Here is a 16,718-nt window from a genome sequence, read left to right on the forward strand (position 1 = left end):
GGGACCTAATGAAACTTCAAAGCTTTTGCACAGCAAAGGAAACCATAAACAAGACGAAAAGACAACCCTCAGAATGGGAGAAAATATTTGCAAACGAATCAGCGGACAAAGGATTAATCTCCAAAATATATAAACAGCTCATTCAGCTCAATATCAAAGAAACAAACAACCCAATCCAAAAATGGGCAGAAGACCTAAATAGACATTTCTCCAAAGAAGACATACAGACGGCCACGAAGCACATGAAAAGCTGTTCAACATCACTAATTATTAGAGAAATGCAAATCAAAACTACAATGAGGTATCACCTCACACCAGTTAGAATGGGCACCATCAGAAAATCTACAAACAACAAATGCTGGAGAGGGTGTGGAGAAAAGGGAACCCTCTTGCACTGTTGGTGGGTATGTAAATTGATACAGCCACTATGGAGAACAGTATGGAGGTTCCTTAAAAAACTAAAAATAGATTTACCATATGATCCAGCAATCCCACTACTGGGCGTATACCCAGAGAAAACCATAATTCAAAAAGAAACATGCACCCCAATGTTCATTGCAGCACTATTTACAATAGCCAGGTCATGGAAGCAACCTAAATGCCCATCAACAGACAAATGGTTAAAGAAGTTGTGGTACGTATATACAATGGAATATTACTCAGCCATAAAAAGGAACGAAATTGAATCATTTGCTGAGACGTGGATGGATCTAGAGACTGTCATACGGAGTGAAGTAAGTCAGAAAGAGAAAAACAAATATCGTATATTAACGCATGTATGTGGAACCTAGAAAAATGGTACAGATGAGCCGGTTTGCAGGGCAGACGTTGAGACACTGATGTAGAGAACAGACATATGGACACCAAGGGGGGAAAACTGCGGTGGGGTGGGGATGGTGGTGTGCTGAATTGGGCAATTGGGATTGACATGTATACACTGATGTGTATAAAATTGATGACTAATAAGAACCTGCAGTATAAAACAAACAAACAAAACAACTAATACTAAACTTTTATTGGGTTATTTGTATGGAAATATGTTAATATTTTCAGACATTACATGAAATTTCTAAAAATCTTATATGTTCTGGTATAATGTTATGTCATAATTCTAGTTATTACTTTAAAATGCATATCTCAGAAATAACTAAATTTCCTTGTCAATTGCATTATTATTAACTTTCATCAAATCTTTAACCATGGTCATTTTTAAGTCTTTTGTCATTTACAGACAGTTCTGTGTGTACTCTGATGCTTTTGCAAATATGTTCCTATAAAAGGGTTTCATCTTCAAGGAATTCATGGAAAAGACTGACAAGTACAGGTTTCTGGTAACTGACTGTACTGCTGAACTGAATGAATAAGCATTTTCAGAACTCTCATGAAAAACTGATGAACTCATAAAAGTGCTAACAAAAGATCAAAATGAAAAAAAATTAATTACACGGGACTGAGTGAACTGATGAGGATGATTATAATTTTTGTGACTTTCTGTTTGAATTAAAAAAAAAAAATCCCACAAGGACTCAGAGGCAAAGAATATACAAATCAATTTTCACTGCAAAGTAAAGGAGCTGTTACAGTGGAGGATTACTGGACTGAATGTCAATATTATGACATAGCATGAGTGTGTTTTGTGTTTGGTAATTGCAATCATTGTTGCTTTTGTTGTGGTCATCCATTTACAATGCTTGGTGTCAGTCTATTTATCTCTTGTAAAAATAAAATAGTGTGTGTGTGTGAAAAAAAAAAATCCGACTATATGCTATCAACAAGAAACCCACTTTAGATATAAAGACATGGACAGGTTAAAAGTAAAAACATGGAATAAGATATACCCTGTAAACTTTAATCAAAAGAAAGCTTAAGTGGCAATATTAATACAAGATGAAACAGACTTTAGGACAAGGAATAAAACTTAGGAATGAAGAGATACATTACATAGTAAAAAAGAGGTCAATCCATCAAGACATAACAACCATAAATGCAGACACCCAATAATAGAGCTTCAAAATACATAATTCAAAAATCGACCAAAAAAAAAGGATTCAAAATAGACAAACTCAGAATTTAGTCGAAGACTTTAATACTCCTTTGTTGGTAATTGATAGGGCATACATAAAATCAGTGAGGATATAGAATACTTTAATACTACTATCAACCAACTTGACCTGCTTGACATTTACAAAACATTCTACCCACCAAGAGCAGATAACACATTCTATTTAAGTGAACGTGGAACATCTACTAAGAGAGACTATTCTGGGATCTAAAACAAGTCTCAATAAATTAAAAAGGATTGAAATCATATAAAATATGTTCTTTGGCCACATGGAATTAAATTAGAAATCAACAACAGAAAACATTTGGGAAATTTCCAAATATTTGGAAATGAAACAATGCACTTCTAAATAACTTATATATCAAAGAAGAAATCACAAAGAAAATTAGAAAATATTTTAAATAAATGCAAAAATACCAAATTTACCAATATACCAAATTTATGGGATGTAGATAAAGCAGCATTTAGAGGGAAACTCATAGCTTCAAATGATTAGACAAAGAAAGATCTCCAATTAAAAACCTAATAAGCTACCTTAAGAAACTGGGGGGTGGAGGGATGGGAGCAAATTAAACCCAAAACAAGCAAAAGGAAAGAAGTAATAGTAAGAGGTAAAATCAATTATGTTAAAAAAAAATCAATGAAACAAACAGCTGATTCTCTAAAAAGATAAATAAATCACTAGCCAATCAGATCGAGAGAGAGAAGATACAGACCAACTGGAATGAAAGAGGAGACAACTCTATACAGATCCTCAGACATTAAGTGAACAACAGGAAATATTATGAATAAATTTATATCAGTAAATGATAGTTTGGTAAAATGGACACACACCTTGAAAGTGACAAACTACCAAAGCTCACTCAAGAAGAAATAGATAACCTGAATAGCTCTACGTATGTATCAAAAAAGTAAGTTTACAGTTAAAAAGAAAGAAAATTCCAGGCTGAGACAGCTTCTCTGGAGAATTCCACCAACGATTAAGGAAGAAATAATAACAAGCCTACACATGCTCTTTCAGAAAATAGATGAGAGTATACTTCCCAACTCATTTTATGAGGCCTCCATTACTCTGAAACCAAACCCAGACAACAATATTATCAGAAAACAAAACTACATATCAACATCCCTCATGAACACAGACATATTAAAAATTGAATCCAGTGATATATAAAAAGGATCATTACCAAGTAGGGTTTATCCCAGAAATGCAAAGTTGGCTCAACATTGGAAAAGTAATCAATATAATTCAATATATCAATAGGCCAATAAAGGAAAGTCATGTATATCTCATCTCCATAGACAAAGAAAAAGCATTTGGCAATATTCAACATATAATAAAAACTCTCGGACTTCCCTGGTGGCGCAGTGGTTACGAATCCGCCTGCCAATGCAGGGACACGGGTTCGAGCCCTGGCCCTGGAAGATCCCACATGCTGCGGAGCAACTAAGCCCATGTATCACAACTACTGAGCCTGCGCTCTAGAGCCCGTGAGCCACAACTACTGAGCCCGTGTGCCACAACTACAGAAGCCTGTGCGCCTAGAGCCCGTACTCCACAACAAGAGAAGTCACCGCAATGAGAAGCCCGTGCACCGCAATGAAGAGTAGCCCCCGCTCGCCACAACTAGAGAAAGCCCAGCACAGCAACGAAGACCCAATGCAGTCAAAAATAAATAAAGAAAAAAAGAAAAAAAAAAAACTCTCAGCAAACCAACAGAAGGGGACTTTCTCAACTTGATAAAGAAAAACCGATAGCTATCATCATCCTTAATGGTTAAGACTAAATGTCTTCTCTTTAAGATGGACTAAAGCAGGGATGTCTACTCTTATTACTCCTTTTAAAAGGAGTGTTTTGCAGGGAGCTGAGCCGTTATAGAGGCAGTGTGCACCCTGAGCAGTAAGAGTGGCACTGCCAAGCTCCTTCCTTGGAAACTACACTCAGCATCAAGCCACCAGAGCTGTGAACTGTGTCTGTGAACATCTGCACTTTACCTCGATTTATTTTGCACGTTAGTAAGATATGTCCTAACATAACTGCTTTTTCACTTTATGCCACTTTGGCTTATGAAAGGTTTCACAGGAATACTCTACTTTCAGTGGGGGAAACCTGTATATGGTCAACTAATTTTTGACAAAGGTGCCAAGGTAATTCAAAAGAGGAAAGAATCTTTTTAATAAATGGTGGTAGAATAAGTGGACATTTATGTACAAAGACAAAAAAACTGTTTCCTCACATTATATACAAAAATCAACTTGAAATGGATCATAAAACTAAAATATAAAACCTAAACTATAAAACTTCTGGAAGAAAATATAGCAGAAAACCTTGAGTTAGGCCAAGATTTCTTAGGACACAGAAACCACAAATCATACAAGAAAAAAGCTGATAACTAAAACTTCATTACATTAAAATGTCTGCTCATCAAAAGGTACTGTTAAGAAAATGAAAAGACAAGCCAAAATATGAGAGAAAATATTTGCAAAACACATTCCTTTAAAGGGTTTGTATCCTGAAATATAGGGAACTCTTACAAGTAAATAGTAAGAAAAGAGCCCAGTCAAAAAAGAGCAAAAGATCTGAACTGATAATTCATCAAATGATAGATATGGATGGCAAATAAGCATGAACAGATGCTCAACATCTAGTCCTTAGTGAACTACAAATGAAAATCACAATGAGAGCCTTACCTATTAAATGGCTGAAATTTTTAAAATGACATACAAAGTGCTGGTGAGGATATGAAGCAACTAGACAGAACTGTGTTGGTGGGAATGCAAATGGCAGAGCTACTTTGAAAAGCAGTTTGGCAGTTTGTTAAAAAAAAAAAAATTAAACATATACTTACTAAACAACTTAGCAAACCCACGCCTAAATATTAACCCATGAATAATGAGAACATATATCCACACAGATAGCTATACATGAATGTTTACAGCAGCTTTATTCCTAATTACCAAAAATTGGAAAAACCCAAATATCACTAACAGGTGAATGGATAAACAATAGAATACTTCTATGGTATACAAGAGAATACTTCTCAGCAATGAAATAGACTACTTGTATATCTACAAGGATGAGTCTCAAATGTATTATGTTTAATAAAAACATCCAGACAGAAAAAGCTCCACTTGTTGACATTTATATGACATTCTGGCAAAGGCAAATCTACAGGGTCAGAAATCAGACCAGTGGTTGCCAGGAGGCAGCGAAAGGGGACTGACTCCAATGGGACAAGGTAAAAAAATTTGGCATCATGACACCTAACAGTACAACTCAAAAGGGTACATTTTACTGCCTTTAATTTATACCTCAATAAGCCTCAATATAAACTTGATATTTAAAAAATGACAAAGAGGGCTTCCCTGGTGGTGCAGTAGTTGGGAGTCCGCCTGCCAGTGCAGGGGACATGGGTTCGAGCCCTGGTCTGGGAGGATCCCACATGCCGCAGAGCAACTGGGCCCATGAGCCACAATTGCTGAGCCTGCGTGTCTGGAGCCTGTGCTCTGCAACAAGGGAGGCCGCGATGGTGAGAGGTCTGCGCACCGTGATGAAGAGTGGCCCCCACTTGCCGCAACTAGAGGGAGCCCTGGCACAGAAACGAAGACCCGGCACAGCCAAAAAAAAAAAAAATAATAAATAAGTAAAAAAAAAAAAACAACAAACGACAAAGATAAAAAAAAGATAACCTATAATAGCACCAAAAAAGTATCAGAGATTTAAAGATTTACTTAAGAAACAAATGAAATTACCCTGAGATACATATGCAAAATGATGTAGGTACATGATCATTTACTGCAAAATTCTAATGGCAAAGATTGGAAACCTAAATATCCTTTATTACTGAAGTTGTACAATCCATTCATTGAGAGGCCAAAAATAAACTGAAACATCTATGGTTTCAACAAGGATTCCAACTGATTTTCAATGAGGATTCCAAGACCATTCAATGAAGAATAGTCTCTTCAACAAATGGTGCTGGGACGACTCGATAACCACGTGCCAAAGAATGAAGCTGGAACCCCACCTCACTTCATATACAAAAATTAACTCAAAATGGATCGAAAACCCAAATGTAAGACCTAAAACTATCAAACTATTAGAAGCAAACATAGAGGTAAATCCTCATGACCTTGGATTTGGTAGTAGATTCTTAGATTTGACACCAAAAGCACAAGCAACAAAATAAAAAATAGGATAAACTGGACTTCATAAAAATGAAAGACTTTTGTGTATCCAAGGGACATTATCAACAATGTGAAAAGACAATTTAGAGAATGGGAAAAAATATTTACAAATCTAGTAAGGGTTTAATATTCAGAATACATAACAAACTCTTACAACTCAACAACAAAAAGACAAATGACCCAATTTAAAAATGGGCAATGGACTTGAATAGACATCTCTCCAAAGAAGATATAGAAATGGCCAACAAGCACATGAAGAGATAACCAACATCATTGGTTGTTAAGGGAATGCAAATCTAAACCACAATGAGATACCACTTCACATCCACTATGAGTCCATAAAAAAAAATCCCCAAACAGATAACAACAAGTGTTGGAGAGGGTGTGGAGAAATAGGCACTCTCATTTGTGGTCAATGGGAATGTAAAATGGTGCAGCTGCTGCAGAGAACAATTCGGCAGTTCCTCGAGAAGTTAAACATAGAATTATCATATGACACAGCCATTCTACTCCTAGATATATACCCAAAAGAACCCGAAACAAGTATGCAAACAAATACTTGTTCACAAATGTTCATAACAACACTATTCACAACAGCCAAACTGTAGAAACAACCCAAATGTCCATCAACAAATGAACAGATAAACTGTGGTCTAGCCAAAGAATGGATTATCATTCAGCCATAAAAAGCAATGAAGTACTGATACATGCAACAACTTGGATGAACCCTGAAAACATATGCTAAGCGAAAGAAGAAAAACACAAACCGTCACATATTATGTGATTCCTTATATATGAAATATCCAGAATAGGCAAATCCACAGAGACAGAAGACAGATTAGCGGTTACCAAGGGATGGGAGGAGCAGGAAATGGTGTGATTTTTAATGGGTATGGGTGTTCTGCTGGGCAGATGAAAATATTTTAGAGGCAGTGGTTGCACACTGTGAATGCACTAAATGTCACTGAATTGTACACTTTATAATGATTAATTGTATGTTATGTGATTTTCATCTAATAAAAAGAGAAAAAGATACATTGGTCTATCCAATGACATATATATTTATAAAAAAGAATGGGGGCTTCCCTGGTGGCATAGTGGTTAAGAATCCACCTGCCAATGCAGGGGACACGGGTTCGATCCCTGGTCCGGGAAGATCCCACATACTGCGGAGCAACTAAGCCCGTGCACCACAACTGCTGAGTCTGCGCTCCAGAGCCTGCAAGCCACAACTGCTGAGCACGCGTGCCACAACTACTGAAGCCCGCATGCCTAGAGACCGTGCTCCACAACAAGAGAAGCCACCACAATGAGAAGCCTGTGCGCCACAATGAAGAGTAGCCCCCGTTCACGGCAGCTAGAGAAAGCCCGTGTGCAGCAACGAAGACCCAAGGCAGCCAAAAATAAATAAATAAATAAATTTATTTAAAAAAAAAAAAAGGCATATGGAATGATAAACATAAAAATCAGAATAATGATTATCTTTGGGAGGAAGAAAGAGGATTGGTAATCAGGGAAAGGTACACAAGGCTCAAACTCTTTCATTAATGTTTTATTTAATTAGACAAGATCTGAAGCAAGTAAGGCAAAATGGCAAATATGACCAAAGGGGGTGCTGGGTACATGAGTAGTCATGTTATGCTCTATACTTTAATGTACACTAGAATTATATTATAATTGAAAATTAGAAAAAAAGACCAGAAAGAAAATTCCCAAATGATAACTATGATCTCCTAGTGGTAGGTTTATAATTTTATTCTTTTCACCTATGTATACTGTCTAAATCTTCTATAATAAATGGGTATGGCTTTTATAATGGAAAAAAAATCAATGAAAGTTACATATTTTAAAACTCACTTGGGGACTTCCTTGGTGGCGCAGTGGTTAAGAATCCACCTGCCAACGCAGGGGACAAGGGTTCGATTCCTGCTCCAGGAAGATTCCACACGCCGCAGAGCAACTAAGCCCGTGCACCACAACTACTGAGCCTGCACAACACAACTACTGAAGCCCTCGCGCCTAGAGCCCGTGCTCCACAACAAGAGAAGCCACCGCAATGAGAAGCCCGCGCACCGCAATGAAAAGTAGCCCCACTTGTCGCAACTAGAGAAAGCCCGCATGCAGCAACAAAGACCCAATGTAGCCAAAAATAAAATAATTTAAAAAAATAAAATACTGTTAAAAAAAAAAACCTCACCTGATAAAGCCAAGTCTGCTCACTGTCTACTAGGATCCATTTCCTTTTCATAATAAACACACTCACCCCTCTCCAAGTTCCAAGTTTTGGCTGTGCACAAGACCGCCCAGCTAGGGACAGCCATGTAACTTAAGTACTTGCTAATGGAAGATGAAAAGAAATAGGGGTTTTCCCTTTAAAACTAGTCATGAACCCCTCCCCCCACCCTAGCTGAATGGGGAATGTAATCCCAGCAAGCCTGAGCCTAACCATGCACACAGAAACAATACCATCCCCCAGGACGGTGGAGCAGTAACACTTTAGGAATCTGGGGCTCTCAATCACTTCACCAAGTACTGCAGCCCACCAGCCCTGCAACACTTGCCTCCTTTGGCCTGTATGAGACAGCAACTATCTTATCTGAACTACTTTATTTTTGAGTCTCTGTTGTCCCAGATTAGCCACTATTCTAATTAATTATGGCAGGAAAGACCACTTAAGGGTTGTATTTTCCATTTCTTCTACTGAAATTACCATTTAAGAACAAAGAACTATCCATTTTTCTTTAGAAAGGCAATCTAAACTACACTAAAAATCAGTGGCTGAACCTCCACCAATTAATCCAGAAATTCAACACAGTATTGTAATGTAAATCCCAACAAGATTTTTCATGAAATATCAATACGACAACCTAATGATTAAATTCATATGGAAGAAACGTACAAAAATAGCCAAGAAAAACTATCGAAAGAACAGAGGAGATTTGCCTTGTATCAAAATATATTTTAAACCTACAGGAATTCAAAGTGTAGTATTAGCACATACATGGTCAAACAGATAGATGGAACAAAGTTCACAGACAAACTCATATATATATGGAAATAAGCAAAAGCCATAAAGGAAAAAACTGAATAAAATTGACAACACAGTTTATAACTTCTATGACCAAACAGACATATACACACACCAAAAACACCATAAACAAAATGAACAGACTAGCAATAAACTGGGAGAAAATACTTATATATAATGTATGATTAGTATACGAACTATTTTTTTAAATGCTAATAAATCAATATAAGATTACCCAGCTGAAAATGGGTAAAGGACATAAACAGGCAATTTATAGGAGAAGAAATACATATAACAATAAAAACGGATGCTTAATCTTACTGGTTATCAGGGAAACACACAAAATGAAATTTCATTTTTCACCCATCGGATTAACCAAAACTTAAGTCTGATAATATCAAGTGTTAAAAGAGAAAAAAACAGTATTCTCAGACGCTACCCACCATAGTGTATTAGAGGGAAAATTAGTTCAGCCACTTTGGAGGACAATTAAAATTAAAAATGCACAGAACTTGACTTCCCTGGCAGTCCAGTGGTTAAGACTCCGTGCTCCCAATACAGGGGGCACAGGTTCAATCGGGGAACTAAGATCCCACATGCCACGTGATGCGGCCAAAAAAAAAAAAAAAAAAAGCACAGAACTTATCCAGCAATTCCACTATTCCACTACTTGGTATTACTCTTGAAAAAGTCATGCACATATGCAGAGACATATAAGAGAGTGTTCACTGGAACACCATTTATAAGAAAAAAATCAGAAGTAACCAAAAATGTTCACTAACAAAAAACGGCCAAAGAGCCACTCCACAGAAGAACATAGAGCAGATTGAAAGAACAAAGTAGACCCATACCTACTAACAGGAAATGTTCTCCAAAATGCAACCTGAAATTTTAAGTTGCAAAATGTAGACCTTTTGAAAAACATGTTTATATTTCTGCATTTTGCCAGGCCCCCCCCAAAGTTATGTTATCTTCAAACATATATTTAAATTAATGATCTTAGAAAATATATATATTTAAATTAATGATCTTAGAAAAGGGTAAAAATTGTTATAATTGTACAGATATGCCATAAAGAAAGGTTTAAAAAATCGGCATTTGTAATCAAATTTGTACTTGCTCTTTTCAGAAATAGACTTGCAAATCACCAGTTCACCGTAGGGTTGAACTAAGCAACCACACACAAGCTTTCAACAGAGATGAGTTAACTGCTCAGTTTACACGTTCACCCCATGTTTGGACTGCCTGAGCCCAAATGCCAGTGTCAGTTCTGAAAAAGTCAGCCACTTAGTTTTCTGTACTAAATTAAGTACCCTAATCAATTTGCAACTTACAAGTGACATGTCAACTAATAAAAATAGAGCTAGTGCTTACATCTCTAATTACAAAACAAATCAAGCAATATAATAAGCAACTGAAAAAATGTAATAAACTCAAAATAAAGGTGTTGAAAGGACAATAATCGACTTGGTCTTAAAAAACTTTCAATAAGAAAGTTGAGGAACCCTAGGCAAATGTATGGAGATAAAAGTCCAATATTGATTCATACACATTTTGAAAAGTTAGTGAATGGAAATGAAATTAGGATTTGTGCTACCCCAAGAATACATGCATACATTTTTAGGTTGCTGAACTGTGAAGAAGCTGGGGACACAAACAAAGATGGCTTTGGCTATAGACTCCTGCACTCTAAGTCCCAAGGAACTATTAGCAATCATTTGCTATTTTGAACTAATTGTTTCTTCTCTTCCATAAAACAGATGGTCAAGACTCGGTAGCATGGTTTCTAAGACGTGCTCACACATCAACAACTCTCCTTAACTGTTCCATGATCTGCCTTCATGGTAGCAACAAACTACACAGACAGGAAAAAAAAAAAAAAAAAGACGGTAACCTCATCTAGCCTCGCCAAATTTCCAAAGGGGAAAAAAAAAATTAATGTCCAAGTGACCGTGCATTTCAGTGGGGTCATTTTTATTTATTTATTTATTTGTGGGGGGGGAGGTCATTTTTAGAATAGTTTGCGGCACTCCACATCACACTGACTGGGGCATGCCTCTCATTGCTGTTTCCCAGGCGCCACACCTCAGGAGATATTTTAAAGCAGCATATTCCGTCTTCAAGGAACAAGGTACACAAATGGTTTGGAAGGGGAAATACTTTTATAACATCACTGTCAATTAGAAAAGTCAGTGCTTTCCCTTCCATCAAGAAGTCTGAAAAACTGTTAACCTATTTTAACAAACTAGGGTAATTCACAGCAGAAACTAAATAATTAGCCAGAAATAGTTTGTTGTTGTTTAACTTTCTAAAACAGAAAAGATCATTTAAAACATTTCTTGTCCTACCCAAATGATGAAATATAGAACTAATGCTTCAAAGAGTAACTATATTAATGAAACATCAACAAGATACAGATAAACATTTTAATTGATTAAATATATTATTCTCAAGATCTTTTTGAAATCGCACTTGTAATATACTAATCAACAGCCAAAGGCAATAAAAAAGTTTAAAACCAAAAATGTTCTGACATGAACATGTGACAGGAATTGCCTCTATGTCAAGTAACATACACTGCTCCCAAGAACAATATTTTTAGAGGATAATTCATCTTAACATGTGCAAGGAGAAATCTGTAATCAAAGGCTGGAAGAAATATATATTAGTGCCTGCTTTTTAAAAGTTTATTTTACATTTTAAATACAGTGTTTTCTCATTAAAAAAAAAAGCCAGGAAGTGCCTAACCCCAAGGTTTCTACACCATGTACACATGAGAGCTGATGGACAGCTTGACAAACCTTCTGGTGTAACAGTACGGACATCCATAAGCTGGGACTACTGAAATCAAAATTAAAAAGCACACATTAAGCATCGCTTAGGAGAAAATAATCCAGTTTCTGAACAACCAAAAGACAACAGAGTTAGATATGTACAAAACCAGGTATTGAAAAACAGAAAGAAATGCAGCACACAAAAAACAAACAGCCTCATATGTAGTGAATTGTATACGCTGCAGCTAATCAATGGAAACCCTCCTACAAGAAGTGATTTGTGATTTGAAATTTTAAAAATCTAAGTATTTCAGTAACAACATATAATAACAGCATTATGTGTATATTGCCATCTTTGTGATTTTTCTATCTATACCACCCTCCCTTCTGAAAACAAGAATCTCCAGACGAGTCAATCACTTATACAAATTTGAGGCAATTAATCCATATTTGTTTTCAGTAAGGAAAACAAAGATGTACCTCTTTCCATCAATGAAGACATAATACAGATTAAAGCTATAAAAAAATTTAAGTACAGGCATACGCATTTCCAACTCTTTCTCGTAATTCCCCACTGGAATCATGTAGGGTGTATGCCTAAATAGTATCAAATCAAAAGAAAATGGACTATCTCTGGCAGTGATTTCCATATTAGTGCAATGTTATTCCCCATACACTGAATTATATTTAAATGATTTTATATATTTTAATTCAGTAGGTGTCATTTTAAGTTTACAAAATCCCTAACTATATGCTTGTGTAGAAAACAGTTTCAACTTGAGATGCTCTATAAAGCCAAATCAAGGCAAAAATGAATCAATTTTGCATTGCTACTGGTAGTTATGAATACCAGATGAAGAGAAAAGGGCCAAGAGTTTGTGGAGGCGTGCTAAGATGGATGTTTGAAGTGTTCTATGTATCTTGATACTTCAATTATCAATCAGGTTTGAACATTCTATATTAAGATTATTCAGAAAATAATTATCTGTAATATAACTCCAAACTAAACAGCTGCACCCAAAGCAAAAACAATCTGGGTCATTCAGAACAAGATCAAGTTGAGGCAATTTCTTTTTCTATTATAATCCGTGAGGTCTTAGGTTTTTAAGTTTTAAAAATGGTGACCTTCGATCAAAGTCAGATGTACCTCATGTAGACTATTAACACAGGATTTCAACTCAGAGGGCACTGTAAAGGAACTATGTGCTCTCATAAAACACAGATAGAGCAGGCAGCAATGCACTAACCATCAGCCAGGTGGGGTCAATGTGGAGCTGTTTTATTTCAGAGACTTTAAAAATTTAACATGTAGCTCATGTAACATCAGCATCCACTTGTGACTCTGCTGGTCAGCACCAAAGGGCTGGATGAGTCTGAGGAGTCCCTTTAACCCCGAAGTACTAATGCTCAAGAGTTTCAAGGAAATCCTGATTCCCAAGAAGAGTCACAAACCATCAGACCGAAATCAATAGGGTAAACACAGACTGCAATGCTCCACCAAAGTCAAAAGATATTTCCAAATTAAATGCCATCTTCTGCCCAACCCTAGACTCCAGCCTCTGTAACATCTTTATCTCGTGTAATAGACTCTGTAGTAGACCGATTTTGACCTCCACAAAGAGTAGGAGTTGTCAAACTTGAGGAGGTAGACTCCTCTCCCTGGATACTGGTGGCTGCCGGCATACACCTCTTCATGACAGTCCCGCCGGTACACAGGCACAATCTCGTCCAGTAGAGGCTTGTTGGCATTCTTTTTGGCCTTCTCTTCAGAACTGATGTTTTCTGTGAGAAAGAATGGAGACATGTCAGTGTGAACAGATCCAGGAAAACCACATTTGCCTCAGGCATCTTAAACTCCATCCTTTGAGAAATTGCTCATTAGGAATTCTCTCAATCCATTCTACAACTTACGTGCAGGCAAACATGTGTTGACTTCTTCTATACCTGAGCAGCTGCTATGTACCAAGCATTGTCTGGGCCCTGGGAGCCCAGTGGCAAACATCTGGTGGTGGCAGCAGTCAGCATCCTCTCTCCCTCTCTGTACTCAGACCATTGCTCCTATTTATGAGCCCCACTTTTTCCCTTCCACATCCACTCAATTCCTAATTCCTCCCAACAGGTGGAATCTCACTGATCTGAGACCAGGGAAAATGTTACTCTGATTCTCCTCTTCTCAACAATATGAAAGTCCTCTCTTGTTTTAGGAAGGTGGGAAGGGAGCTTATGAGGACTATTATTTTTCTATTTATCTGAAATATAAAGAGTAAAATGAGAAAGCCACACTAGAGAGGTAGACATTCACAGACACTCTGAAAATTCAATTATTTTCACTAGGCCTGTGAAACCCAGGTATGATCTCAGTGGCAAAAAATAAGCTCTGATTCTAGGTTTGCCCCAGTTAATAGTTTTCTGAACTGTAATGATATGAGGTTAGGAAAAAAAAAATACCTGTAGAAACCTATAGGAATGAGAACTATGAACCAGTTTAAAAGTCTCAGTTTAACATATTAAATATAAACAGCCTCAAGGAAAATAAATCAAGGGAATACTTAGCATAGATTTTAAAAGCCTTTCAGGTTTACAACATGGCAGAATGAATTAGAGAGACATGAGTCAATTATGTGACGACTATCAATGGGCCACTATTAGGAATTTAAACCAGGAAGGTCTAGGAAACTCTTACAGTCTAGAGGAGCTTAAGGAGACATGATAACTGTAATGTGGCATCCTGGATGGGATCCTGGAACATTAGGGAAAATTAAGGAAATCTGAATAAATATGGACTTTAGTTAATAATATATCAATATTGGTCCATGAGCTATGGTGAACATACCACAGTACAATGTAAGATGTTAATAATAGGGGAAACTGGGTTGTCGGGTATACAGGAACTCTTTGTATTATCTTTCCAATACTTCTGTAAATCTGAACCTATTCTAAAATGAAAAGTTTATTTAAAAAAAGTAGATGACACTCTTATAAACGGGCCCAAATCAGATTTGCTTTATCACAGCAATACTACTTGAAAATTAAATGTCCTCCATTTGCAAATGAGAAACACAACCCATTCAAATTATAGACTATTGCCCATAAGAATATCCATGAAACAGGTTATCAGGCCCCACTAATTCAAGATCCAAATTTTGTTCAAAATCTGTAAAACTAAAGGTTACTGGGATAGATGAACAATGCATCTTTCATCAATCTAAGCAAAGACCTGAGACCTGGAAATAATCAAGTGGAGAATTACAGCAGGAGGATGGATTACCATTATGTTTTCTTCAGAGGAAACAAACTCCTCCATCTTTCAATCTTTCAAGACCTAATGGAGAAAAACTAAAGCAACAAACAAAAAAACTGGATTCCTCTTCCATCTTAAACCAAGCCTAAAAGGACCCCCCATAAAATAAAATACACAATGTGGATAAGACATGGTGGCACAGGAGCCTCCATAAGGAGGCATATGACTAAAAGCCATTTGTGAGATAAATCTTCAAAAAGGAGACAGGCTCACTCTTAGGAAACAATTCTGGGGAGCAATAAATCCTCAGTGTTGCGGGTTTTTTTTGGTTTTTTTTTGGCCACACCACACAGCTTGCAGGATCTCAGTTCCTTGACCAGGGACTGAACCTGGGCCATGGCAGTGAAAGCCCGGAATCCTAACCACTAGGCCACCAGGGAACTCCCCTCACTGTCGTTACTGTTAATGTAGAGGTTTTAATGGGTTAGTTTTAGTTGCAAATCATTTTATGATTAGGAACAGCACAAGGATAGGTAATGCCATTTTCCATTTGAGGGCTATCATACATTAGAGCAAAGGTCAAGGATGTCTTACCTCTAGTCAGGCACTGGACCCCAGCCATTTTTACCAGTGCTCTTCCCAACAGCAACAACCCCAAAATGATAATCAGCTGAGGGTTCAGACTAGGAAGTAATCTCCTTTAAAAGCTACCTAGCTTACAAGCCAGGAGAAATATTTTACCTCAACCCATTTCTTAACAGAGAATTCTCTCTTATTATTCACAAAGTACAGTAATTTGCACATGCAACAAAAACTTCCCTTCCCTTGACATGTATACACTAATATGTATAAAACAGATAAAACAGATAATAAGAACCTGCTGTATAAAAAATAAATAATATTAAATTAAAAAAGAAAAAAAACCAAACTTCCCTTCCCAAACATTTGCAAATCATCTGATTTTAATGAGTCCCTGTGTGCATCAGAAAGGCTAGTAAATGGCTTAGTTACAGGTCCTGATGTTGCTGAGGGGCACTTAAGACAATGGTAGTCACACCTGCCCTGCAATCTCAGGTCTCTCTCTCACCTCTTCTTTTTTTTCCCCCCATTCTTACATTTTTTTTCTTTCTGGTTCCGTTAGTAGTATTTATGGGCAATGCTTTACCTTGCTGGTGGTACTTAGAACTAAAGATTGCTGAAAACAAAACGCCATGTTAGACAAAGTAGCTGCTAAATGACACTAGCCCATGTGTGTGTGTTGCCATACACGACCCTAAAGGGCCTAGACTGTCTTGGTGATATAACTGAACTTGTATATCAAAAGCTGATTGAACTTTTAGCCCCCCTCCATGCACCTTCAACAACTACCTCTTTAAACGTATCCCAACGGAGTCTCCGTGATTACCAACACTCTTCAAGAATAAG

At 37.0% G+C, this 16,718-nt stretch overlaps 1 protein-coding gene across 1 annotated transcript in view; it reads right to left on the reverse strand.

Annotated features, from left to right (window-relative positions):
• Positions 1 to 11,690: 11,690 nt before the first annotated feature.
• ACBD3 (acyl-CoA binding domain containing 3) overlaps positions 11,691 to 16,718 on the reverse strand; it is a 34,469-nt gene continuing 29,441 nt past the window's right edge. Inside the window, exon 8 of the mRNA XM_082427036.1 lies at positions 11,691 to 13,834. Coding sequence (XP_082283162.1) covers positions 13,623 to 13,834 — 212 coding nt within the window. The 3' untranslated portion in view covers positions 11,691 to 13,622. The remainder of the gene's footprint in view (positions 13,835 to 16,718) is intronic.

This window comes from Balaenoptera physalus (assembly GCF_965194825.1).
Source record: "Balaenoptera physalus genome assembly, chromosome: 1".
Taxonomy (NCBI): domain Eukaryota; kingdom Metazoa; phylum Chordata; class Mammalia; order Artiodactyla; family Balaenopteridae; genus Balaenoptera; species Balaenoptera physalus.